At 37.2% G+C, this 23,646-nt stretch overlaps 9 protein-coding genes across 15 annotated transcripts; 3 read left to right on the forward strand and 6 right to left on the reverse strand.

Moving 5' to 3' along the window:
• The first annotated feature begins 361 nt into the window (after window positions 1–361).
• Window positions 362–3,165, forward strand: AT3G02740 (Eukaryotic aspartyl protease family protein). Of its 2 annotated transcripts, NM_111142.4 has the most exons (10): window positions 362–745; window positions 978–1,104; window positions 1,195–1,436; window positions 1,535–1,759; window positions 1,851–2,013; window positions 2,106–2,179; window positions 2,389–2,476; window positions 2,546–2,621; window positions 2,702–2,773; window positions 2,875–3,165. In NM_111142.4, the coding sequence occupies exons 1-10, from the start codon at window positions 498–500 to the stop codon at window positions 3,024–3,026; spliced, it is 1,467 nt and encodes a 488-aa protein (NP_186923.1). In that variant the 5' UTR covers window positions 362–497; the 3' UTR covers window positions 3,027–3,165. The 2 variants fall into 2 exon arrangements, with proteins under 2 accessions (NP_186923.1, NP_001325924.1); NM_001337432.1 differs by having other exon boundaries at window positions 362–1,104.
• On the reverse strand, window positions 3,144–6,499 carry AT3G02750 (Protein phosphatase 2C family protein). 3 transcript variants are annotated; one of them, NM_001035547.2, is made up of 7 exons: window positions 6,163–6,499; window positions 5,633–6,066; window positions 5,140–5,542; window positions 4,609–5,028; window positions 4,406–4,523; window positions 4,077–4,300; window positions 3,144–3,999 (listed from the first exon to the last, which is right to left on the reverse strand). In NM_001035547.2, exons 3-7 carry the CDS (start codon window positions 5,392–5,394, stop codon window positions 3,538–3,540), a joined length of 1,479 nt encoding a protein of 492 aa, NP_001030624.1. In that variant the 5' UTR covers window positions 5,395–5,542; window positions 5,633–6,066; window positions 6,163–6,499; the 3' UTR covers window positions 3,144–3,537. The 3 variants fall into 3 exon arrangements, with proteins under 3 accessions (NP_001030624.1, NP_186924.1, NP_001030625.1); NM_111143.3 differs by having other exon boundaries at window positions 5,140–6,066; window positions 6,163–6,433; NM_001035548.1 differs by lacking the exon at window positions 6,163–6,499 and having other exon boundaries at window positions 4,077–4,523; window positions 5,140–5,692.
• Window positions 6,500–7,041: 542 nt separating this feature from the next.
• AT3G02760 (Class II aaRS and biotin synthetases superfamily protein) lies at window positions 7,042–10,720 on the reverse strand. 2 transcript variants are annotated; one of them, NM_001337433.1, is made up of 7 exons: window positions 9,238–10,720; window positions 8,984–9,163; window positions 8,636–8,893; window positions 8,139–8,552; window positions 7,919–8,059; window positions 7,504–7,833; window positions 7,042–7,234 (listed from the first exon to the last, which is right to left on the reverse strand). In NM_001337433.1, the coding sequence occupies exons 1-6, from the start codon at window positions 10,585–10,587 to the stop codon at window positions 7,525–7,527; spliced, it is 2,652 nt and encodes an 883-aa protein (NP_001325800.1). In that variant the 5' UTR covers window positions 10,588–10,720; the 3' UTR covers window positions 7,042–7,234; window positions 7,504–7,524. The 2 variants fall into 2 exon arrangements, with proteins under 2 accessions (NP_001325800.1, NP_186925.4); NM_111144.6 differs by having other exon boundaries at window positions 7,042–7,833.
• Window positions 10,721–10,785: 65 nt separating this feature from the next.
• On the reverse strand, window positions 10,786–12,336 carry AT3G02770 (Ribonuclease E inhibitor RraA/Dimethylmenaquinone methyltransferase). The gene is made up of 3 exons (NM_111145.4): window positions 12,074–12,336; window positions 11,638–11,834; window positions 10,786–11,270 (listed from the first exon to the last, which is right to left on the reverse strand). Exons 2-3 carry the CDS (start codon window positions 11,819–11,821, stop codon window positions 10,954–10,956), a joined length of 501 nt encoding a protein of 166 aa, NP_186926.1. The 5' UTR covers window positions 11,822–11,834; window positions 12,074–12,336; the 3' UTR covers window positions 10,786–10,953.
• A 1-nt stretch (window position 12,337) lies between these two features.
• On the reverse strand, window positions 12,338–15,443 carry IPP2 (isopentenyl pyrophosphate:dimethylallyl pyrophosphate isomerase 2). 2 transcript variants are annotated; one of them, NM_111146.4, is made up of 6 exons: window positions 14,371–15,443; window positions 13,738–13,793; window positions 13,483–13,574; window positions 13,094–13,196; window positions 12,858–12,995; window positions 12,338–12,765 (listed from the first exon to the last, which is right to left on the reverse strand). In NM_111146.4, the coding sequence occupies exons 1-6, from the start codon at window positions 14,583–14,585 to the stop codon at window positions 12,515–12,517; spliced, it is 855 nt and encodes a 284-aa protein (NP_186927.1). In that variant the 5' UTR covers window positions 14,586–15,443; the 3' UTR covers window positions 12,338–12,514. The 2 variants fall into 2 exon arrangements, with proteins under 2 accessions (NP_186927.1, NP_001325698.1); NM_001337434.1 differs by having other exon boundaries at window positions 12,368–12,765; window positions 14,172–14,681.
• Window positions 14,722–15,433, forward strand: AT3G02790 (zinc finger (C2H2 type) family protein). The gene has a single exon (NM_111147.3). It carries the CDS (start codon window positions 14,863–14,865, stop codon window positions 15,178–15,180), a length of 318 nt encoding a protein of 105 aa, NP_566182.1. The 5' UTR covers window positions 14,722–14,862; the 3' UTR covers window positions 15,181–15,433.
• Window positions 15,444–16,221: 778 nt separating the features above from the next.
• On the reverse strand, window positions 16,222–17,844 carry PFA-DSP3 (Tyrosine phosphatase family protein). The gene is made up of 5 exons (NM_111148.3): window positions 17,490–17,844; window positions 17,299–17,392; window positions 17,155–17,212; window positions 17,026–17,069; window positions 16,222–16,838 (listed from the first exon to the last, which is right to left on the reverse strand). The coding sequence occupies exons 1-5, from the start codon at window positions 17,639–17,641 to the stop codon at window positions 16,575–16,577; spliced, it is 612 nt and encodes a 203-aa protein (NP_186929.2). The 5' UTR covers window positions 17,642–17,844; the 3' UTR covers window positions 16,222–16,574.
• Window positions 17,845–18,373: 529 nt separating this feature from the next.
• AT3G02810 (Protein kinase superfamily protein) lies at window positions 18,374–21,076 on the reverse strand. Its single transcript, NM_111149.3, has 5 exons — window positions 20,632–21,076; window positions 20,356–20,528; window positions 20,053–20,242; window positions 19,583–19,980; window positions 18,374–19,490 (listed from the first exon to the last, which is right to left on the reverse strand). The coding sequence occupies exons 1-5, from the start codon at window positions 20,720–20,722 to the stop codon at window positions 18,666–18,668; spliced, it is 1,677 nt and encodes a 558-aa protein (NP_186930.1). The 5' UTR covers window positions 20,723–21,076; the 3' UTR covers window positions 18,374–18,665.
• A 350-nt stretch (window positions 21,077–21,426) lies between these two features.
• On the forward strand, window positions 21,427–23,459 carry AT3G02820 (zinc knuckle (CCHC-type) family protein). Of its 2 annotated transcripts, none has more exons than NM_001337435.1 (4): window positions 21,427–21,821; window positions 21,911–22,033; window positions 22,657–22,756; window positions 22,918–23,459. In NM_001337435.1, the coding sequence occupies exons 1-4, from the start codon at window positions 21,459–21,461 to the stop codon at window positions 23,229–23,231; spliced, it is 900 nt and encodes a 299-aa protein (NP_001327085.1). In that variant the 5' UTR covers window positions 21,427–21,458; the 3' UTR covers window positions 23,232–23,459. The 2 variants fall into 2 exon arrangements, with proteins under 2 accessions (NP_001327085.1, NP_186931.2); NM_111150.4 differs by having other exon boundaries at window positions 21,461–21,821; window positions 22,918–23,417.
• The last annotated feature ends 187 nt before the right edge of the window (window positions 23,460–23,646 follow it).

Consider the following 23,646-nt stretch of genomic DNA (forward strand, 5'->3'; position numbering starts at 1 on the left):
ATGACAACTGATGATTTTATCATTACTCATTATCATCTAGAGTCGATTTTTGTTTGTTTGTTAAAATCTACATTAGACGGTAAAAAAATGTTAAAAATGAGCCTAATAATGTGACAATGCATATTCATGTGAAAAAATGAATTATACAAGTGAAAATAATTTACAGCTGCCAAAAGTGTATTCTAGCAGTTATTTCAGTTTTCTTTTTAAATAATTATTACAATCTTGAAATTTAATTAGTTTTTTTTTTTGTAGTCATGGAATCTTATTATATAGTACATAATTTTCTAGCCAGTCTTAAATTAATTTCAAAATGTTGTTTAGTTAATGATTAAAATACTTTTTTATTTGGAAAGTACCAATTTTTCTTCTTCTTCTTCTTTGTCCTAAATCGTACTCCACCGCCAAACTATACTTTTCTTTCTTTTGCTTTTTTTCTTCTCTTCATTTTTTTCGTTTGGATTTCTCAACTAACTTAGTTAGGGATATCTCCGGTCATGGATCTCAGGCGGAGACAGTGGTTCTTGTCGGCTATTTTGCTGTCGGCGGCGTTGCTGATTGACCCGCAATTCTCGACGGCGGCGACGGCTTCGGAGAATTTGGTATTTGAAGTTCGAAGCAAGTTCGCCGGAAAAAGAGTAAAAGATCTTGGAGCTCTCAGAGCTCACGACGTCCACCGTCACTCAAGACTCCTCTCCGCCATCGATATTCCTCTCGGCGGCGATAGCCAGCCTGAGTCTATTGGGTTCGAATCGCCATTTACCAGAACCTGTAATTTTGGGAATTTTTTAACAAAAAGTCGGATTTTTTTTGTCTTTTTTAAATGTGGAATCTGAAGAAAAAACAAAGCTTTTGAATCTATTGAGATTCTCAACTCTTTGATTGGTTCTTGACTCATTATGAAATGGTCTTCTTCTTGTGTCTTCTACGGTAAAATGTTGATTCTTGTTCTTTATGTTTGTTGTTTTTAATTTCAGTTTATACTTCGCTAAAATCGGACTCGGAACTCCATCAAGAGACTTCCATGTTCAAGTTGATACAGGAAGTGATATCTTATGGGTGAATTGTGCTGGTTGCATCAGATGTCCTAGGAAAAGTGATCTGGTATATACCATCAATTCTATCCCTCCAAAAAAAAAAACAGAACTCTAAGTTACATTATGTTTTCAGTTTCATAGTTTCATTATCTTTCAGGTAGAGCTGACACCTTATGATGTGGATGCTTCGTCCACTGCAAAATCTGTTTCGTGCAGTGACAACTTTTGCTCTTACGTTAACCAAAGATCTGAGTGTCACTCAGGTTCTACTTGTCAGTATGTTATTATGTATGGCGATGGGAGTTCAACTAATGGATACTTGGTGAAAGATGTTGTTCATTTGGATTTAGTTACTGGAAATCGTCAAACCGGTTCCACCAACGGAACTATTATCTTCGGGTTAGTTTAAGGAAAAACAGCTTTATTCTTCTATGAATTTTGTAGCTTGTTGTGGCTTGCAAATCTCTGAATCACTGTTATTTGTGGTTCTTATACAGATGTGGGTCTAAACAGTCTGGTCAGCTCGGAGAGTCACAAGCTGCGGTTGATGGGATAATGGGATTTGGACAATCAAATTCATCGTTTATATCGCAGCTAGCTTCACAAGGAAAGGTCAAAAGGTCTTTTGCGCATTGTTTGGATAACAACAATGGAGGTGGTATATTCGCCATTGGAGAAGTCGTGTCGCCGAAAGTAAAGACTACACCTATGCTCTCTAAATCGTAAGTGAATGCCTTTCTCTTAAAGCTCTTCTTCTTTGGTTCTTTGTCAAGAAGTTTTGAATTTCTTACACTGTTTGCAACTCTTTCACAGAGCTCACTATAGTGTCAACCTCAATGCAATTGAAGTTGGTAATTCAGTTTTAGAACTTTCTTCGAATGCTTTTGATTCGGGAGATGACAAAGGAGTTATTATTGATAGTGGTACAACTCTGGTGTATCTTCCTGATGCTGTTTATAACCCGTTACTGAATGAGGTCAGTACTATATTCTGTTACTTGTGAATTCTTTCTGTCTTATTTTACAAAGTTCTTAACACTTATGTTTTTTTCCCTTGAGTTTCCATCAGATATTGGCTTCACATCCAGAGCTTACTTTGCATACAGTTCAAGAGTCGTTTACTTGTTTCCATTATACAGACAAGTAAGAATTTAACTCATCGCTTTGTCATTCTTGGTGTTTAGTGAGAATGTTTGAAATGGTACTGTTATTTGCTGGAAATGTACTAGTTTTTGCTTTTGGAATTGAAATGGAGTTGGATTTAGCTGAATCTGATGGAATGACTGATTTTATACACCTAGTATATAATGTTTGATGTTTTGACCCTCTGAAATTTTCTGTCAAATTCACAGATTAGATCGGTTCCCAACTGTCACTTTTCAGTTTGACAAGTCTGTTTCATTGGCGGTTTATCCTCGGGAATATCTATTCCAAGTTCGAGTAAGTCTTGTTCCTGTTTCTAACTTCGTGTTCTTGTTTTCTTGTTCTGACATAAAAAACTGACTATAGGAAGACACATGGTGTTTTGGCTGGCAAAATGGTGGATTGCAGACTAAAGGAGGAGCTTCATTAACAATTCTTGGAGGTACATATATCTCTTTTAAAAATGACTTTCATCCTGAAATTGCTGAAAAAATTTGAGTGTTGATTTGTTTCGCTGCGCAGACATGGCCCTCTCTAACAAGTTAGTTGTCTACGATATCGAAAACCAAGTCATTGGATGGACCAATCACAACTGTAAGCATTACAAATCCTATCTTTGTCTTTATTGCCACAAATTCTATGAGATTTGATGTATTAGGTGTGTTTTGACTGTAATGAAATACTGAATCACACAGGCTCAGGAGGAATACAAGTCAAGGATGAAGAAAGTGGAGCAATCTATACTGTTGGTGCTCACAACCTCTCATGGTCGTCTTCTTTAGCTATTACAAAACTTCTTACACTTGTTTCTCTCTTAATTCCTTTCTTCTGTAACGTTGCTTTATAGTTTCAGATAAAAACCCTCTTGGGACAAAGTTTATTCCTTCTGTTGTTTATCATTAAAGGAACTGATTCCCATTTCTTGAAAAACAATTGCCACTTTCATGATCGAGAGAAAGGGATTGACACAAATTCTGTAACTGGAATTGGAGCTTTTTGAAAAGACAGAAACAGGAAATTGTCCCAACAGACTGACAAAATTAAGCCTGAGGGGATTCACAGAATTACAGACACAAGCCATTATTACATGATGTGATGTTTTTTCACTCTTCTTTACTGACAAGACCAAAAAACAACATAAACATTAACAAGAGAGAAAGACATAAACCAAAGACAAAACTGACAAAAATTTAGGTTCCAAAACCAATGAATTATGACTCAAAAAAGAATAGAGATCAATGAAGAAAGTTGAAAAGGAAAAACAAAAGAACAAAAAGACACAGTACCTTGTCTTGGGTGATTTATTTGATATCATTAATCACCTCTCAACTTCTTCACTTCAACTCTTCTTTCTCTATTCACTTTCCAGGCACAAATCTTGGTAAGTTTAAAAGTGTATTAACTCTTGCAACACCTTCAAGTGCAGAATACTCTGTTCCAGGTTCTGAATCCAAGTTATCCGCTTCTTTTATCAGCTTCTCAGTTTCACTTTCGTCGAGAGCAATCTCTTTCCCCGACCTGACAGTACTCGAACGGCCTAGACCGCTTGGTCCTGATGCATCATCATCCTCAGTCGTGGCTTTTAGTTCTTCTTCTTCTCCATCTTCAAGTTTGGAGATGGAAGAAGCTGTAGATATGGCGTTTGTGTTGCTGGAGTCTAGATACAAGCAAACAGCGGCACAGTCATCGACTTTGGAAGTCGGGTATTTGTATCTCCAAGCTCTGACCGCAGACTCGACTAAAGCTCTTGCTGCAGAGGAGCGCGATGGAGCTGAAGCTACAATCGCCACTACATCTTCATTTGAGAGAACATCCCAAATCTATCACAATAGAAAGAAATGTGAGCAGCAAAAATTGCAAATAGAAAAGATATGTGTCTGAGAGAGAGAGTATTTACCCCATCTGTAGCCAACACTATAAACTCATCTTTTTCGGTTAACTGACGGAAAGATACATCAGGCACAGAGATTAGGCCAAAATCTTTAAGGCAAAAGTCACCAAAAGCACGTGCCATAGCAAGTCCAGGTGAGTCACAATTTGGCAGCCAAACTCTACAAACTTCAGGTTCATCTCTAAGAGCAAACACTCGTCCTCGACACTTTCTTATTCTCTCTGCCTCAGCTGCAAGTTCAATTGAGGGAATAAAAAAAAACCCAATAAACATGATTAATGGATCCATCATACATCCACAGGACAACATCATACATTCACATAAGATAATCCAACCTGGGAGATTTGGCTTAAGATCCACAGTTAGTTGAACAGCGACAAGAGTATTTTCACTGTCTCTTGTACCCATTACAGCTCTGGAATCCCCAACATTTCCAACAACGAGATACTGACCCTGCAATATTGCAGAGGATACATAATAAAGATCATGAAACAATGAATAAGACTTAAACTTTGAACATACCAAACCGAGACAATACCTGCTTGATCAAGGTTACAGCTGTTGTCCCACTGCAGAAACAGTCAACACTTCCATGGAATTTAAGCTCTCTATCCATAACTTTAAAAGCCTTAAGAAACGACTCTTTCAGCGTTTGAAACAATTCCGGTTGGGTTTCTGTGTTCTCCTCCTCCATGTCAGCAGATGTCCTAGGTTCTTCTTCAGCAGTGACAAAAGCAGCAGCAGCAGCAGCATCTTCAGGGTTGTTAATGTTGGTTACATTATTGACAGTGTCGGTGGTGATTGCCTTAAGAACACCTTCAACTGGTACTTTTGCTTCCCAATAAGCACTTAATTTGAGAGGAAGATTGTCTCTGACTCTCTTTGCAACCATATGACCATATGGACCATGTCCATCAAACACTCCACAGAAGATTGTATCTGTCCTCGAACCAAAATTCTGAGCACGAAAACAGGAAACAATCAGTGAAGAAGAAACAATAGGACCTCAGATCCCAAATTAGAAACAATAAAAAAAAAAAAAGGGGGAAGACTTGAGGATCTAACAAACCTCCCAAACAACCATGGCATCTTGATTAGGCCCTTTCTTGCCTTGTTGAGTGTAGATACAAGCAACCTCAGTTGATCCATTCAAGAACATCCGGCCCGGAACCTGATTCAACGGTTCTTCTCTCCGGTAATCAAAGGAAGAGTTCCTAGAACCAGGTCGCTTCTTAGAGTTCTTCCTCTTCCTCACACTAAAAGCAGGAGAGCAAGGAGAGCCCGGTCTAGGGCTCCTGCTCTCTGCAGATAAACAGGACCCCATTTTAAGGGCCCTGATTATATTGAGCAGGCACTCCAGACCAACAATGGTACAATCACCCCGACGGTCCTCCAGCGAGAAAGATTGAACCTTTAGATCACAATTCTCACCGGAAAGAGCAATGATGATTCAAACTATGCAAAAGAGATCTCTGTAAGAAGACAAAACCCGTCTTTAGATCCCAATGATCACCACAAAGAGTAATAGGATGATATGATGATTTAGTTTGTAAGAAACAAACCTCAAAATTTAGTTCCAGCTACTTTGTGCAAGAACCCTTTTGAGCAAAATCTAATTCGTCAACAACCAGTATACATACATACACAAGCAGTGATTTTTAAACCCAAATCGTCAAAATTGAATGAAGAAAAAAAAAACGGAATAAAAAAAAGATGAAGCCTTTCAAAGCTGACCAAGAAAAAAGGTAAAAGATGAGACTTCTGGGTCTGACCCTTTTCGAGTCTTGTTTAAAAAAACGTTTTTTTCTTCTTACAAATATTTTATTTGTACAGAAATTTAAACCCAAAAGTTTTATGAGAAAAAAGGAACAGATCTACGTAGATTTCCACCAAAAAGAAAAAGAAAGACAAGTGTAAGTTTTAATTTATACTGGAAAGAGACTCAAAACACGAGAATCATGAGAACCCCTTTCTTTCTCTACAATATCTCCTTCGTCTGCAACCAATCAAAAGAAGAATCATTGAGAAAAAAAAAACTAAACTTGTTAATATCGAATTGCCAAATTCGAATTCGAGCTGAAAGGAGACTCACCAGGAAACAGAGAGATCAAACAGAAGGTAAGAGGATCTCAGAATCAGATTCAATTGTGGGGAAGAAGAAGAGCTTGAGATTGCTCTGTTCGTGCGTCGATTAGATTATAAACAAAAAAGAAAAAAAGGAATTGAAAGATGAAAACAAAAAAGAAAGAAGAATATAAACGAGAAAGAAACGCAACCACCAACTACAAACCCGTTCTCTCTTCTTCTTCGTCTTTCTACTTTTGTGTGTCTCTATAGAGAGAGAGAATGGAGAAGAGAGAGATAGAAACAGTAATGGAGATGGGTCACTCTCTCTAATAATAAAAAAACTATATTAATAATACATCCAAAAATTATGTTATCAGATTTTTTTCTTTCTGATGAATCATTATTTTATTATTTTTTACGTATTAATGTATGAAAATATTTATATTTTTTTTGTTTCAGGCTGGCAGAATTAACATGGGCTTGGATAAGACGTTTCTTACACATAATTTTCCGACATCCACTAGAATATCATCAATATATAATATGAAGAATTATTAAAATTGTGAAAATTCAATAAAACAGATCATTTATTTTTAGATCAAAATCATATTTAGGGTCTCACAATCAGTCAATCATCCCATGAGGGTGAGACTCTTTATCAGATTTAATTATTGTATCGCTTAGTAAACTATTGTATATAAAAGAATAACCACCGTGAATTCTTCTTATTTAAGGAACCAAAGAACTCATTGTTTTTTTATATAAATGATCAGTAGGGGATGGTAAATCGCCTGTTTGTTTCTTACCAAATATTTTCAGTAGTTGAATCGAAAATGAGTAGAGACAATAGTCAATGGAAACGTGAGATGTGAATACACAAGTGACCTTAGTTACTTGAAGCCACCACATGTCGGCAGAGAGGTACAGAAACCAACACGTACCATCTTTCTTCCTCTCATCTCATGCAAATGCGATCACACAGATCTGCAGATCACTTTTTTTATTTTTGGAGACAACCTTACCTGTTGTGTTTTATTTTCTCTTTTCGGTCTTATATTCTTCCACCTCATTTCCTACTTATTTTTTCTTTCTTTTTTCTGATAAGATCGCAGATTAGGTTATCAGGGATAAGGATTTTTTTGAAAGAAACGTAATTCTGATAATTGGCTTAACATTTACGTATATCTCCTCTAATTAGTTAAATACGGAAAACTTCATCAACATCAAAATCTCTAAGTTCTTGTCTCCACAATCATGAGTCATGCAAAACACCATTATCAAACAAACCAAGGAAAACAGCAAAAAAGAATGCAAAACACTGTGATTCCTTTTGTCTGGGCATCGAACCAGGAGTGAGTGTGTGTACCTTTCATTTCTTTTCAACGACTCAGAGTAGTTTCTTCAATTCTTCCACGAAACGATCTCTAGTACATGTTTGATCTTCTTTCTCTTCACTTCCCTTCTCGAGCTTCTTCAATGTCACAAAACTTCCACTGAGTTCTTTTTCGCCTACCATCACCATCCAAGGAATCCCTGATTCCTTTGCACGATTGAAATGCTTTTCTTTCCTCTTGCTCACTAGATACTCTGCGTTGATCTTAGCACCCCATAACTGACTTACCAGTTCTGCTGCTTCCGCTAGTTTATTATCCACCATTATACTAACCAACACCTGTGTCTCCGTTGGTCGAATCACCTATATTCATAGCAAATAACACAAACTTCAAAAACCATTCTTTTAAAACAAGGTCGACAAACAGCATAAGGGTTTGGCAAGTTACTTGTTTCTGTTTCTCGTTAAGTTCTTCCATTATGTTAAACACTCTCTCGATTCCCAGGCTCATCCCAACCGCAGGGACTTGCTTTGTTCCAAACATTCCTATAAGGTTATCATATCGCCCACCAGCACCAATTGATCCCACCTGCAGAAAGAAGAATTCAAAGGCCATACACTACAATTTCTTTAATTGAATTGCAGGAAGCCAAAATGCGGGATTTTACCTCTGCTCCTATACAAACAGCTTCAAAGATGACGCCGGTGTAGTAATCAAGACCTCTAGCTAGACTTAGATCAAAGACTATTCTCTCACTGCACTTTGATCTTTTAAGAGCTTCAAACATGATACTCAACTCATCAAGAGCTTCTCTTGATGACTGGTTATCTAAGAACTCACTCCCTTCTTGTCTCAGTTTAGACAACAGCTCCAAAGGAGCTCCCTTCTCCTTAACGAAGTTGCCAATTCTGTCTGCAATCTCTGAAGACAAGCCCTTCTCCTCCACCATTTCTTTCTTCACTTGCTCAAACGATTGCTTGTCTAGCTTGTCGATACTCGAACAGATGGTTCTGAATTTCTCAGGTGGTACTCCACATATCTCCAGCATTCCATCAAGCAACTTGCGGTGATTCAGTTTCACCTATTTAAACAAACCAGAATTAAGAACATAGCCAAAGAAAAAACCAACCAGGAAAGATTAAGACTTTCAACTTAAGTTATTACCTCATAATCTCCTATTTCTAACTCATCGAGGAGTTCAGTTAATATCTTGACAATTTCAAAATCGGGTCCCATTGGTTCGAACAAACCAGCGATATCAAAATCACACTGATAAAACTCTCTGTATCTCCCTTTAGATGGATTATCCCTTCTGTACACCTTTGCTATTTGGTATCTTTTGAATGATGTGATTCCATTCATAGCCACATACCGTGCAAATGGAACAGTTAGATCATATCGTAAAGAGCAAAGCTCTCCACCCTGCAATTAATAGATCCATATGAGCTCAAATTTTGACAAACAAATCATCACATAAACTGATGATATTACAGCAGCCAAGAAGAGTTCTACCTGATCAGCAATATCATAAACCAATTTCGAGTCTTCTCCGTACTTTCCCATAAGGGTCTCTCTCAATTCAAAAACAGGAGTATCAAGTGCAGTTGCACCATGCCTCTTGAAAACGTTTTGTATGATTGAAAAGGCTTTTTCTCGGACTGCCATTTGTTCTTTAGCGAAATCTCGAGTTCCCTGTCATAGAATGAAACAAATCAGAAATTAACTCTGAGGCCTAAACCTTCTCCATATACGAGATTGTAATTTACCTTTGGAAGCTTGGGAAGTCTCCTATTTTCATTACTTTCTACAATCTCTTTCACTTTATCCAACAAGCTATCAAAACTGCGACCCTCTGGGTTGAAAAGATTTAAGATTTGCTCCCCACATTGCATCAATGAATGCATCTGGTCACCATCACTTGCTGCGTCATTACTCACCAATCTATCTTTGATAAACTGGATAACTAGGCTTGTCCCCTTTCCCACAACTGCTTTTTTCTCATTCTTCTTCTTTTTCTTATCGGTCTTCGACTCTTCTTTGTCCGCATCTCCGCTCTTCTGAACAAACAATTCTCCACCAGCAAGAGCAAAAAAGGCAGCAACTGCCTCCAAACCAACAATTCTCCATACAATTCCCAGACACTCATTCAGTTTGTGAGCAAACCTGCAGTAATCCTCTTCCAAATGAGCAGTATAAGCTAACTTATAGCTATTCTTTAGATTCTCATTCTCAACACAGATCTTTTCAGATAAACATTTCTTCAGATTCTCATCCACAATCTTCTCAAAACAAAGCTTAGCACGAAGGAACGAACACACTCCCAAGTTTTTAATCGCCGTTAACAAAGGTAACAATGTTGTTCCTAAAGCCTCACCAATCCCAGTGTTTCCAGACCCAGTTTTGCCTCCTTTAACACCGGAATTCAATTCTCTCCTAGCATCCGCGTGCACGCTTTTCACCACATACCTGAATTTCCCATGAATCCAAGGGATTTTCGAAATCTCTTCTATTTCTAATTTCCCTGTACCTTTATACCCGTTAAGCAAAACCTTGAGATCACCAGCAACACCAATCACATCTTTATCACCATTCCCATCTCCTGAATCCAACAAGCTAAACGAAGCTATATCAGCCTTTGTAACCTCACAACTCAACGCAGCAACAGAATCCACAATCTGTGAAAGAGTCGTCGATTTGTGATCTATAATAGAACAAATCCCAATCAACGAAGCACACGACTTCTCCAACACAATGTTTTCCCCTTCTGTCACATCAATCTCACCCAATTCCAAACTCTCAGCCTTCAAATTCAGAATCTCAACAATCTTAAGCGGAAGAACAGAACGAGCGGTGGATGAAGAAGGAGGACCAGAAGTCGACAAAATAAGCTTGTTTAAGAGAACAGCCAGAGAAGCTCGAGTTTCTTCGTTCGTTAACCCTTGAGGGATACCAAAGGAGCTCCTTTTGATCGATGGAACGTTTCTAGTGGAGAATCTCTCGATCGCAGAAGAGTCAATTCGAACATTAGCGACGCCGGAAGCAACATTGTAAACGGAGGAAGAAGATAAAGAAGAACCTTTCCCTCCGAGAGTGATGGACGATCTCTCCGCCGCCATTATCACACACAGAGCTGAAGCCGGAGTGATTAGGGTTTTCTGTCTTTCGTTGTGTTTGACCTAAAACGAAGCACTGTGAAATTGCAAGAAGGCGGATTTAGAAAATTGGTAAACTGCAAAATGACCCTCGAAGTATCCAGTTATTGGAAATTGATCTACGAAAAATGCTTGTATGGATACTTCAAGGATCTTTTTGCAATTTTCACTTTACGAAATGTTTTTTTTTATCAACTCGAAACGGATTCAATAGTTCAATAATCATATTCAAAGAAGCCAACTTTTACTCTGATAGCCATTACAGAAACACAAAGCACAAAAGTAGTAGCTTACAGATTTTAACAAATCAACAACATCACTTGTGTCCTTTTAAACGGATAATTCAATCTGAGAAACAAGGATACCATCAGTATCTGCATAAAGCCATTCGCCATCGCATATCCGAGTGCCTGCAATGTTCAAAGAGACTCTTTGTTCACCAAGTCCTTTCTTACTAGCCTTTATTGGATGAGAAGCTAAAGCTCTCACTCCAATGTCGCAACCATTGATCTCATCAACGTCTCTGATGCATCCATTCACTATGATCCCTGCCCATCCGTTGTTCTGCGCTTGTACGACCGGGTTTCCTCCTAGTATCGCACAGCGTAAACTCCCTCCACCATCCACCACAAGAACTCTACCATTGCCTGTTTTAACATTTAAAACATTATTGAGCTTTTGATGTGAATGCTACAGAGAACAGATTGGTTTATTGACTCGGGTTTTTGAAAGACCTATCTCGTCTCTAGTATTCAAGAACTTGATTAGCAAAGTGACTGAAGAAGTATATAAACACTGAGCAGTAGTTCTAAATCATAGAGAGATGATCTTAAGACTTCTTCAAACATAGTTTCAAGCAAAGAACAATTGAAACTATTTGACAAGTAAGTAACACAAGAATTGAATCTAAAATGTAACAATACCAATAAACCATGTCAAAGATACTCTGAAAGTTCATAGCTCTACGAGTAAAGTTTCAGTCTTTTGAATTTTATAAGCAAGAATCATTAATACCTTTCTCTTCGAGGAAGTGACGGATTAAGCCATTGTCTTCAAAGACTTTAACAGTAACTACTGGACCTGAAAATATTTGACGACGACCATAAATCTGAAAAACGGGTTGCAGAGCTCGGAGCTGGCCACTTCGAATCATCTCTTGATTCGCGTCACACACTTCCGCAGTGGTCACAAACGCCATTTTTTCTTCTCACCTGAATCAAGAATTATGATCAAAACAAGTAATCTGGGGATTTGATTATATGAGATTTACGAGAAATTACTCAAACACAGAAAGCAAAAGACAAATCGAGATTAGTCTAGATAAAGTGATCATATATATTCTCAGTCAATCAATCAAAACCCAGAAGGAAAGATACACACTTTTCATTCAATTCACAAGAAAACTATTTCAAAATCCATCTGGGTTTTGATCGAATCTTATTTCATTTACCTGGAATAGAAGAAACTAGGACGAAGAAGAGAACTCTGTGTGCGTAAATCTCTGAGAAATGAAGTGATGATAATTTAAAGGAGAACAAAGTCATCAACATACTTGTTTCGGTCGTTCAATAATATTAAATTAGTGACTTTTAACTTTACTTAAATCAGATGGAAGGTGGGTTGTCGTTAAGCTTCGAAAAAAGGAATCTTTGCGTTGCCTTTTCTCTGGTTTCGACTCTGTTTCCTTGTTATCCTTTTCCTCGACGCTTTTTGTACATCTCACAAACTTTGTGACATTCATTCATTAATTAAGATAAAAACGAAAACTTTATTATTGCCTGAGGTGCTTGGAAGTTTTGTAAGTGTCTCACATATCCCAAATTATTATCATCGAAAAGATAAAAATGATGAAGAGAAAGTTGATTGATTTAAAAACTTTAAAAAAAGATGTTCAGAGTTTGTGGATGGTTTTCATGTCTATAGCTTCAACCAAAGTTCCTTTCTCAACATGATCCCACCACTTCATCAAGAAATTGTCCACCACCAATCTGAACCATGGTGACAGTTTCAAACCTTCCTCACCTGCATCTGCTTTCTTCACCAGCTCCTTCAGCTCTTCCCGGCTCACATACTTGATCTCAGCTACTTCATCTGGGTTTGGTTGAACCTTCACGTCTCGCACGATGAAGAGCAAGTAATCAACTGCAAAAGGAAGGCCAACACAGAAGAAGCTTAAGGTTTTATTATTCTGTTCAAGAAAATGGGAACCAAGAGTCTTGAGAAATGGTATTTACGTTCATGCTCTCCCCATTTGCCATCAGAAGGAGCCTTGTACAGCATACGTCCCAAGGGAGTGAACTCATCGACTGGTACATCTTCAGCTACAATACCAAGCTCATCGAGAAGCTTTCTTTGTGCAGCATTCCTCACACCTGATGAGTAACAGTGAGGTCACTAGTTGAGAAAAGCTACAGTTTTCTACATAGATAGTAAAAAGAAGTACTAAATTGTTTTGCCAGTAGATACCCACCTAGTGCATTGTCCTGGATAAGCTCTGATTCACGGTAAAGAGGATGGCTGCAACAAGTGTTAGTCCACACTAGAGGGAACGTAACCTTTGTGTTTGACCTTTGCTGTTCAAACGAGAAGAAACCAGTCAGATGACATATGAGCCAGATTATTAAAACCCACCAACCATCTACGATCACGAGAGCATCCCATCATCATAGCAACACCCAACATGTGCAAGAAAATCTCTAGAATCAAGCCTATGATCTAACCTCCCATATTTTTGAAATTAATTTTCTCTTCAAAAATGTGATTCTAGATATGACATAGCCATGCCCAGTCACACGCCTGTGATCCATTTGTATACAGCACTTGACTTATCTAGACTTCAAAGCAAGCATATGTACATACCTGGAGAAGCAACTCATACTTCGAGTTGAATAAAAATACACTAAAAGCCCTGTGCAGCAAATTCTTGGCTTCAATATTTTCCATCAGATGACCTGCAGATTTGATAAGGTATCAGTATCTTGAATAGGGGCATAGAAAAAGATAAAACAGCAATCCAGTTCAGTGAGTTCAGTCATAGGAGAAAGGCAAACAAGCACATGAATTTTACTGCATAACACTACGTGATAGGACGAGACTAGAACAAAGTTCACTTACAATTATACTTGCTGTCATGCCCCACAACACGATCAGTTTCATCAACAAGAATGCATCTGCAAGCAAGATTGAAAAGGAAGAGATGGATCAATAAATTAAGGTAAAATTAAGTCTAAAACTTATAGGAAACACTTCCATCAAAGCAAAAGATCAACCATCATAATCGTAAAATTAAGTCTAAAAGGAGACAAACAAAAATATATCCAAAGAATCCATTTTTGGCCAAAAACATAGCTAAACTTGACTATGTTCCTCCCAAAACTATGACATCTTTCACAGGAGACACTAAAGCGTTGACTTTTTTTGCTTGATTCCAATAATCAGAAAAGGAACCCCTGACAAATACTAAATCCAAAATCCTTTACTTTTACATCAAGGTCAACAAATCAATGGAGCCAAGTTACTATTACATCAAAGTCAACTAATCAACACACCTAAGTTCATAAACCATTGTTAATCGAAAAAAACTCCAACTCCCATAACCTAATTTAGTCAATTTTCCTTCCATTTTCTCACCGACCAAACGCCGAAGACAAACCAGGTTCGAGAACACAACTTAAAGACAAAGGTACAATTTTGGCAACACCCAAAAACTGAAATCAAAGTAGAGAGAATCAAAAATCAAAGACTTACTCATCCTCAAACATGAGACGTCTCTGAACAGCATCCATACCAGCATCTTTAGTATCTGTCATAGCGGTACCAGAGAAAGCACGAAAATTCGGTAACTTTCTCGGTGAAATCGATGACAGAGGACGATGGGCAAATCGGAAAGAAGAAAAAGAAGACGAAAGAGCGAGAGATCTGAGGCGAATCAATGGGAGATTAAATAAAGAAGAAGCAGACATTGGTGTTGGTGTGTCGCATGTGGTGATGACTGATGCGTTTCTGCCTACTGCGTTTTATTTTATTTAGGTCCACAGTCATTACCATGCACCTCTCCACACACTATAACACCCCAAAAAACAAAATCAGATAAGATTATTTCCATTTTTAAAAATAAAATTAGTATATATATTCATATCGGCTCTCGCGTCCTAAATCAGAAGAGTAGAGCACAAATTAGGGTTAGGGTTAGGGCTTCTCCCTTCCTGGCAAATTCATCCCTTTTAGCCGCCATTGAAGATGACTGGTAAGGCCAAGCCAAAGAAGCATACAGCGAAGGAGATTCAAGCGAAGATCGATGCTGCGTTGACTAATCGAGGCGGAGGAAAAGCTGGAATCGCTGATCGGACCGGAAAAGAGAAAGGAGGCCACGCTAAGTACGAGTGTCCTCATTGCAAAATTACGGCTCCAGGTCTTAAGACGATGCAGATCCATCACGAATCGAAGCATCCTAATATCATTTATGAGGAATCAAAGCTCGTGAATCTCCATGCTGTTTTAGCACCAGTAGCTGAATCGAAACCTAAACCTGGTATCAGGGGAAGCTTGAAGAAGTAACTCTATGTTTGAATTTTATAAAATTTGTTATCTTTTGATGTTAAAGAGTGTAATGTGCTACTTCTTACCCCAAAATCTATCATGTTGTTGATGTCATCTGGTTTAGCGAATCTTAAATAGCTTTGTAGTCATGTTAAATCAACAACCTCTATTTCTTTTTTCAGACAAGTTTTAGATCATCAAGATTAGTTCTTATTGTTTGAAATGAAGTACTCTGTTTCTGTTCGAACATAAACAGCGGAAACCTTAGGTCCGGATGATTTGCAAAGTACGTATGCACGGACATCTTGTTTTCTGAAAATGACATGGAATTTTCTTAGCTATAACTAGAAGATTGCGTAATTGTCAATCTGATTTGCGTTCTTGATCTTGAGTTTTTATCCGATACTTGGGTGATGATTTCTAGGTAGGAGGTGAGTTTTTATCCGATACGTGGGTGATGAATGATGATTCTTAGGTAAGATTTGGTTCGGTTATGGATTTTTCTCGGTTTAGTTCTGGTCAGAAAAATTACGATAGAATTTTCCCGGTTTTGCTTATTCTTTGTCAATTATGTGTTACATAGTTACATAGACAATGTCAATTATAGCTGCACACTTTTTCATTCTGAGAATGGAAATCAAAAAGCTAAATATATAATAGATGAATATAATATGGCTGTTTTAGTAAAAGAATGCTGCTAATCAACTTGTATTTCTTTAATTATCTTTGAAAACATATTTTTCCTAACACATGTGCTAGATTAGTCATATACCTTGTACTGCAGTGCACATGGTATATATTAGAAGCTGACTCGATACTCTTAACCTCCTCTGTTTTCTCTGTTTTAATAATTGATTTCATACCGAAAGTATACTACCGAATGTTATCTTTTAAAATTCAGTTTGATTGGCTAGAGAGGTTTTCTGGACATAAATCAGTTTTTTTTTTCTTTTGATTTGAAAATTGTACTGCAAGTTCTTGCTAATTTTGATCTAATTTCTACTGGTTTGATTATTTAAGAACTCTTTATAAATGATTAGATTATCGAAGAACTCTTTACAAGAATTTAAAACATGGTATTATTGCTGTACCACTTATATTATTGCTAATGGTTATTCCAAAGAGACTTTGAAGTTTAAACAACAAGATTAAGCTAACTTTAGGAGTTTGACCAATAAAATAAAATAAAGCAACATAAGCATGAATGAGTCATTGAGTTAAAAATGACCTCCCCTGCATCAGATTGTAATGAAGAATAAACTTTCTATACATTTCTATTTCTAAAAAACACAATAAAACTTCTGGTTACGGCTTTTGGGGTAAACTAAAACTTATCCCACTTAAAGAATAATCCAGGCACCGATTAAACTCAAATCAGAACACGGAACATATGCCACTTGGTTGCTCTCTTTTTAAACTCTAGCAGCCTGCGGTTTTGGTGTCTTGACATTCTCTTCTTCATATGCCAACCTTCTCCTCTTGAAGCCATAACCGTGATACTGATACATGATGCTCAAGAGACACTGTCTCAAGCTCACTATATCAAATGCCTCTATAAAATTCAAGTCCCTTTGTCTCCATTTTAAACCCGCGTTCTTCTGGTACTCCTCGAGCACCGATGATAAACACCAGCTCTGAACTTTTCTTAAGCATCCCACTAGACAACCTGTCCTATGCTGCAAGTTCACCAAAAACACCAAATCATGAGTGTCCTGTAAATAACTGCCTATTTCCTAAAGGACCACAAAAAGATTGTGTACTGTGCATAACTAAATAAGACAAGCCAAGACCACCATGAGTGTCCTGTAATAAATAATAACATAGGCTAAGTTCCTAGAAGAGGAAGAAGAAACTGTAAATTACCTTCCCGCGTTTGCAATGTATGAGAATTGGATGGTTTCTCACATCTACAGAGAAACAAAAGATCTACTTTAAGACTCATGAACTAGCTAAGAAGAGACCAAAAAACATTATTGAGTGTTGATTCCTTACCAACTAAAACTTTGAGAGCATCCAAAACTGTATCTTTTGGCATAGGAGTTGGAGGATCCTGCATATCGTAAAAGATCCGAGATAAGACATCAAGGACAATTGCATTTCTTTGACAACAAGCAACAAGAAAGAAGCAAAACGCACCGTTTTGCCTTCGATTCCAAATTGGTAAAGCTTAATGTTGTTAGCCTCAAGAAACTTGAGATTCTCCTCTGGGTATGGTTCAGGACACAGATAACTGTTTTGATGAATAAAAAAACGATTAATTACTCCAATCATAATCAATTATCAAACAGTATAATTGAATAACCCAGAAGATTAATAAAGGATCTTACATGATGGAACGAAGATTTAGGGTTTTAAGGAAACTGAAATTCTCAGGTCGAGGAAACCCAGATCGATAAATTCCATCTTCAACCATCGAGAAATTCGACGGCGGCGCTAAAACATCACCGTTGTGATCATCCGTTTCCATAATCAAACACATCGAATTCAGTAAACCTCTAAAAGAATCAAAAAGAGAGAAACAGAGCAAGACCCGAGATTTGATGGGATTGATCTGAGAAGAAGATGTTTTTATAGGAGGAGAAGGGATCAAGTGGGGTTCATAAAGGAGACAACTTTGAAAAGCGTACTCAGATTTTGGGAGCTTTTGGTAGGATCCTTCCTTCCTTTGTTGATTTGCTTAGAAAACCTTAAATGGATTTTAGGGTGGACCTCACTTCAGGAATCTCCAAGATCCTGACACGTGTCGTTTTCTCTGCTTTTATTTGACCTCATAGCTGACGATTCTTTACGAATCTAATTTGGGTCAATCCTGTAAACATTATCTAATTTTGATTAAAATAAATATTCTTAGAAAGTATAGTGGTCGAATCATGAAAGAAAAGTAAAACTAAGTGGTCTCATTTAAAAATTTTGATTCCACAGACTGAAACTTTTGACAAGTGTCGTTGACAAAAAGATGGAAAACACAAAGACTATCCTTAATTGCAAAAATAGGATAAGAAGTAGATATGTCTTTTATCTATCAGTTTAAGTATCTACTTTAGTATATCCAAATTGAGAATCTAATACTTTCCATTTCCTATGAATAATGTAATATTTGCTCATAGGCTATATGAGTCACAGCTAAGATTGATTATTAAGATTCTTATCTAGGGTTTGATTATCTCATACTTGTTTTTCTTTAAAATGCTAAACTATTATTATTTCATCTACTATTTAAAGAAAAACACAAGTACGTAACATTTTTTTTTAAAGGATTACAAAAGCTGAGATAAGTTTTCTCAATCAGATTATCTGATTATACAACTTGTTTCTTTATTAATCTATCAATCCAAAACATCTTCATCATGTATAAAGAGAGATGGTTATAATTTGTTAAGAAAAACCGTCAATATGTATCTTATTTTAATACCCAATTAAGAATTTTTCCCAAAAATAAACCCAAAAAAGTTTCAAATACTTCTTGTGAGCTTCAACGGATTGATAAAAAATCTTGAAAAATGTCACTCTTTAATAGAATCGATCGCAACATCTGATTTTATCCGATGCAAAGAGCCTCCATTGTCATCTCCTGAATCATCATCATTATCAAAGTAAACACTTTGATCATCATCAGTTTTTGAGCTATCAATGTGTTCAATATGAGTATGCTTTTCTTCTGCCTCTTCCTCTTCCTCTTCTTCTTTCCCTTTCTCGTCTTGATCTCTGTCGCTATCATAACGCGAAGAAGTACTTTCGTCGTTTGATTTTTGGCTGCTTTTACTGCTTAGCCTCTCATCATTGACATCAATATCTTCCCAGCTATATCTATACTTTATCTTCAAGCTTTGCGCCTGGTTCTTCTCATCAATAGGCTTTGGTGGTTGGTCCTTTTCATGTTCAGAGTTAGAATCAGACTCATCATCAGATTCCATTGAGCTATCTTCCTCTTCATGTTTCTTCTTATACTCATTCTTACTCACACTCTCCTTTTCGCTCTCCAAAGATGATTCTTCGCCTGATGAGGTACTAGATTTGTCATCTTCCGTAGCTAGCTCAGGAGGAGGAGATACAAGATTTGAATCATGTCGGCTTAAGGCTATAGACATGCTCTTGTCTTTGAAGGATAAGATAGGAACTGTTGTGGGAATACCATCTTCTGTAGGCATCGAAAGGAAGCTAAGCGCAACCATTACATCGCTTATAAGAGGACGAGCTGATGCTTCCTCTTGCACACACATTGAAGCTATTGCCACTGCTTGGTTTAATCCTCTCTCTGAGAATTTATTCTCCAAAACTGGATCTGCCATATCGGGATACCTCTTCGGATCTCTAAATATCGGTTGTGCCTGCGATAACATGAATTGTTCAGCAAGATAAAAACTTCTTGTTTTAACTTGGTTGAAAAAGTGCAATAATATTAGGGTTTGTTATTTATTACCCAAGAAACTAAGTTCTGTTCATCATTAGGCCTAGTAGTATCAAGAGCTCTTCGACCCGTGATAAGCTCAAGCAACACAACACCAAAGCTATAGACATCTGATTTCAAAGTGAGATTTCCGCCTCGTGTATACTCAGGTGCAGAGTAACCATAAGTTCCCATTACTCGTGAAGATAAAGCCATCATCTTATCACCTGTCCCGGGTCCTAGCTTATGTAGACCAAAATCAGAAAGCTTAGGAGAAAAGTCATCATCTAACAAAATGTTTGAAGCTTTCAAATCTCTGTATATCACGGGTGGATTCGCTTTATCGTGCAAGTAATCAAGCCCTTGCGCTGCAGCATACGCTATCTGCATCCTAGTTGTCCAATCCATCGGATCACTGTCTGCTTTTGGTTCTGCAAAATTCAAATTGTCATTTCTTTCAAAGTAAAAAAAATGTGTTCAATGAGAATCTCTCAATTTAGTACCATGAAGATGGTCTTGAAGTGAACCTCCAGAGATATAATCATAGACCAAAAGCCTTTGATCTCCATCCGCGCAGTAACCAATAAGCTTAACAAGATTCGGATGATCAAGTTGGCCTAAAGACAAAACCTCAGCTTGAAACTCTTTGTTTCCATGTAATCCATGCTTGTCTAGTTGCTTTACAGCCACCACCTACAAGACAAATTCTTCTGATTCTGATGATGGCTCATTGAAAAATACCTAACTTTGGTGATGGTCTCATGAATGTATCCTAAATTCCAAATTCTGGAGATTTAAGGAAGAACCTGGCCAGTAGATTTGAGGGTTCCTTTGTAAACCCTACCAAATCCACCTTCTCCTAGCAAACACTCTTGCCGGAAATTCTTTGTGGCTGTAGCTAATTCCCGGAAAGTGAATATCTTCAACGATGTTCCTTCCGATTGCTCTATTTCCTCTGTTTCTTCTGCACGTCTCCTATCTTTAAAAACAAACAAAAAATGATCATTTTTTGTTTTCTTTCATTTTACTGATCGTATGAACAAGGAAAACTAAGAAATGGTACATCGTTAGGAGATAAATACCATCTGGTTTGGGTTCGTTGTTGTCGTTGGTCTCATTCGTAGTTGAAGATTTCTTGTTCTTTGGCGAAGAGAAACACGGAAAACAGTGCATGATGATGATCAAAATCGGTTTTAGCAATCAAAGAGTATTATTATTTGAAGATAAAACAGATCGAAAAGAATTAGATTTTTGGAGTTTTGTTTAGGATTAAGCAATGGTCGGGTCCTTCATGGAGATTGAAGGACCCACGTAAAAGAAGAAACACAAGAAAAAAAATGAAAGGAGAAAGAGAAGAAGAAGATGAAGTTGACAATCCAAACCACCGGAAAATCGATGAAGAAGAGTAATTTTTCCGAGAAAAAATGGACAAAAAAAAAGTTTAGATTTTTTGTAATAATCTCAATCTCTCATAAACTCTTACCTTTTCCCAAAAGCATGGAGAACCATCCTTCTTCTTTCGAATTTCTGTATAACCTAATTTTAAAAATCCTGTAAATAAATTCTCAAGTAATGATCTTGAAGTGGATTAATCTGTCCCACAACACACTAAAATTAATAATTTTTGCCAGTATTGATAGATCATCCCGCTAAAAAACGCTATTTCTGGACTATAATAATACTATTTCTGGACATTATTTGCAACTCTCTGTCTTCTCTACTACGTTACTAATATATTCTACTGGGCTTTAAGGCCTCAAATTACAATATGTTTGGTTCCAAAATTTGTATTTAATGGGCTTCTCTTTCTTTAGGTTTTTATAATAAACCGGGTCAAACAGTACCCGACTCGTCTAATTTTCCCGCTAAAGAAAAAGTGAAAACCGCCCAAATAATTTTCGATGGTGGAATGATAAAAGACCTAAGAGGGAGAAAGAGAGATCGAAGAGTGAAATCTGAAATGGAATCAGCTCCGACGGGATGCTTCAAGTGTGGTCGTCCCGGTCATTGGTCTCGTGATTGTCCATCATCGGCTCCGGTCGCCGGCAATAATTCCGTTTCTTCTTCTTCCGCTCCATCTCAAATCCCTAATAATGAATTTCAGAGATCCTCCAGTAAAAGTGGAACCTCAATAGCTCCTGCTCCTAAAGTGACGAAGACGAGAGTTCAAAGGCCCAAGCTAACTCCTGAATTGTTACTCTCTGAGGATGGTCTCGGCTATGTTCTTCGCTATTTCCCTAAATCCTTCAAGTATCGTGGCCGAGGCAAAGAGGCAAGTCTTTTTTTCACCCGCAGATTCGTTTAACAGCGGTTTTACATGTTACAGTGTGATAATTTGGATAATATGAATAATTTTTATAGGTGAGCGATTTGGGGAATTTGATACGGTTGTACAGTGAGTGGCACACTCATTTGCTACCTTACTATTCCTTTGATCACTTTGTGCATAAAGTTCAACAAGTCGCTTCTACTAAGCGTGTTAAGGTACTACATTGCTCGATCCACTTTTTCTGTTTTTGTAAAGCGTTCTTCCTTGTGGCAATTGTGAATCTATGAATCCGGATTTAAAGGTTGAAAATATTCCGATGATTGTATTAAGCAGTGGTTAGTCTAGATTGCTGTAATCAGAATTACATTGTTCGTCTCCTTGTTTGATGTTCACTCATGTGTTGCTTTCAAGTTGCAAGATAGAGGATCTGAGTATTTGTTAGGCTGTTTTGGTATATGATCATTGTGCTCATATGTTAGTCTTTACTTGTGTAACATACTTAGGTTCTTCCAGTAACTAAAAACTATATGTTCACTTGATGGCTATGTTGCCTTTGCGTTTATACTTGATCTGAATCCTGCTGACGGGCTAACATCGTGAAACAAATTATATAGGCCAGAATGACATTGCTTGTCTCGTTCTTTGGTGATCAATCATCTGTTGCTTTAAAGTTCGAATTACTAGACTCTGAGGCTGTGTTAGGTTGCTCATACGTTCTTTACTTCCCTAACATAGTTAGGTTCTGCCAGAAACTGAAACTATATATTCACTCAATGGCTATGTTGCCTTTGCATTTATACTTGATACATTGATATATACTGATGTGTTATCCTTTTAGAATTGTATAAATGAACTGCGAGAAAGGGTTGCCAGTGGAGTTGATCCAAACAAGTTATACGAAAAGCAGGAAGAAAATACTGTTCCTTCTGATGATCAAGGTATGTCAAACAGATCAGCTTTTTTCCCTTGAATCTTCTTTTAAGTTTAAGATATTGATACGAAAAGGAAACGCTTCTTATGTGGCTGCATAACACTTAAGTTCAATATCTGTTACATTACAATCTTGTGGGTAATGAATAGTCTTCTGCTGGTAATCTAGATATGGATCAGCCAAGTCATGACGAAGAGAACATACCATCAAAGAGCGTTGATGCTGATACAAATGCTGATGCTTTTGAAGACAGTATGTTGAATGAGATATTTGATAATGCTTCAAAGTTACCGAGCGATGAACAAAACATGGATAAAAGCAGTGAACTGACAGAAGAGCAAAGAGCACGTATGGAAGCTAATAGATTGAAGGCAATGGAGAAAGCTCAGAACATTTCCGAGGAACAGAGAGTACGTATGGAAGCTAATAGGCTAAAAGCTCTCGAAAGAGCCAAAGCAAGGCTCCAACCAAATCAAGATTAGACTAGAGATGTTCAATTTGAATTTTGGATTGAAAAATTTGTGCTTTTGAATGTTTCAATTAGTTATCTAATAGTAACAAATGTGTGTCCGAAACTAGAACATATGTATGGATGTCTGGTCGTGTGTTAGTTTCGGTTGTGGATCCATCAAACCCAATATTATGGACCGTAATTTGTTCCAACCCAAGTTGATGATAATTGGCATAAAAGCTCTTTATTGTTTGGTAGATTTGATTTTTCCAACAACTAAAATAAATAAAAGTTGTATATTCAAAAAAAATTCATAATAAATGGAATGAAATAACCACATAGAAAAGGACAAAGATAATAAAAATTTCTGACGTGTTCTCTACCGTCCAATTTTGGTGGAGAAGATAAAATAAAAATTGTCGCACTCTAGTCTTTACGAAAATAGA

The sequence above is a fragment of the Arabidopsis thaliana genome, chromosome 3 (assembly GCF_000001735.4).
Source record: "Arabidopsis thaliana chromosome 3, partial sequence".
Taxonomy (NCBI): Eukaryota; Viridiplantae; Streptophyta; class Magnoliopsida; order Brassicales; family Brassicaceae; genus Arabidopsis; species Arabidopsis thaliana.

Coding starts and splice junctions, on each gene's coding strand:
- AT3G02740 (NM_111142.4), top strand. CDS start 498: ATGGATCTCAGGCGGAGACAGTGGTTCTTGTCGGCTATTTTGCTGTCG. Junction 2,622..2,701: donor TTCATTAACAATTCTTGGAG/GTACATATATCT, acceptor TTCGCTGCGCAG/ACATGGCCCTCTCTAACAAG. Junction 2,774..2,874: donor TGGATGGACCAATCACAACT/GTAAGCATTACA, acceptor TGAATCACACAG/GCTCAGGAGGAATACAAGTC.
- AT3G02770 (NM_111145.4), bottom strand. CDS start 11,821: ATGGCGTTTGTGACCACTGCGGAAGTGTGTGACGCGAATCAAGAGATG. Junction 11,271..11,637: donor TCACTTCCTCGAAGAGAAAG/GTATTAATGATT, acceptor ATGTTAAAACAG/GCAATGGTAGAGTTCTTGTG.
- AT3G02750 (NM_001035548.1), bottom strand. CDS start 5,394: ATGGGGTCCTGTTTATCTGCAGAGAGCAGGAGCCCTAGACCGGGCTCT. Junction 5,029..5,139: donor ATGCCATGGTTGTTTGGGAG/GTTTGTTAGATC, acceptor TTTCGTGCTCAG/AATTTTGGTTCGAGGACAGA. Junction 4,000..4,076: donor TAGTGTTGGCTACAGATGGG/GTAAATACTCTC, acceptor CTATTGTGATAG/ATTTGGGATGTTCTCTCAAA.
- AT3G02790 (NM_111147.3), top strand. CDS start 14,863: ATGACTGGTAAGGCCAAGCCAAAGAAGCATACAGCGAAGGAGATTCAA.
- PFA-DSP3 (NM_111148.3), bottom strand. CDS start 17,641: ATGTGTTTGATTATGGAAACGGATGATCACAACGGTGATGTTTTAGCG. Junction 17,213..17,298: donor TTGGAATCGAAGGCAAAACG/GTGCGTTTTGCT, acceptor TACGATATGCAG/GATCCTCCAACTCCTATGCC. Junction 16,839..17,025: donor TACATTGCAAACGCGGGAAG/GTAATTTACAGT, acceptor GTGAACTTGCAG/CATAGGACAGGTTGTCTAGT.
- AT3G02760 (NM_001337433.1), bottom strand. CDS start 10,587: ATGGCGGCGGAGAGATCGTCCATCACTCTCGGAGGGAAAGGTTCTTCT. Junction 8,894..8,983: donor TTTATGATATTGCTGATCAG/GTAGAACTCTTC, acceptor TATTAATTGCAG/GGTGGAGAGCTTTGCTCTTT. Junction 8,060..8,138: donor CTGTTTGTATAGGAGCAGAG/GTAAAATCCCGC, acceptor TTCTTTCTGCAG/GTGGGATCAATTGGTGCTGG.
- AT3G02820 (NM_001337435.1), top strand. CDS start 21,459: ATGATAAAAGACCTAAGAGGGAGAAAGAGAGATCGAAGAGTGAAATCT. Junction 22,034..22,656: donor CTTCTACTAAGCGTGTTAAG/GTACTACATTGC, acceptor TTATCCTTTTAG/AATTGTATAAATGAACTGCG. Junction 22,757..22,917: donor TGTTCCTTCTGATGATCAAG/GTATGTCAAACA, acceptor CTGGTAATCTAG/ATATGGATCAGCCAAGTCAT.
- IPP2 (NM_111146.4), bottom strand. CDS start 14,585: ATGTCTGCTTCTTCTTTATTTAATCTCCCATTGATTCGCCTCAGATCT. Junction 13,197..13,482: donor AGTATGAGTTGCTTCTCCAG/GTATGTACATAT, acceptor TCGTTTGAACAG/CAAAGGTCAAACACAAAGGT. Junction 12,766..12,857: donor CAAATGGGGAGAGCATGAAC/GTAAATACCATT, acceptor TTCCTTTTGCAG/TTGATTACTTGCTCTTCATC.
- AT3G02810 (NM_111149.3), bottom strand. CDS start 20,722: ATGCACTGTTTTCCGTGTTTCTCTTCGCCAAAGAACAAGAAATCTTCA. Junction 20,243..20,355: donor CCCTCAAATCTACTGGCCAG/GTTCTTCCTTAA, acceptor TTTGTCTTGTAG/GTGGTGGCTGTAAAGCAACT. Junction 19,981..20,052: donor ACTTCAAGACCATCTTCATG/GTACTAAATTGA, acceptor TGAATTTTGCAG/AACCAAAAGCAGACAGTGAT.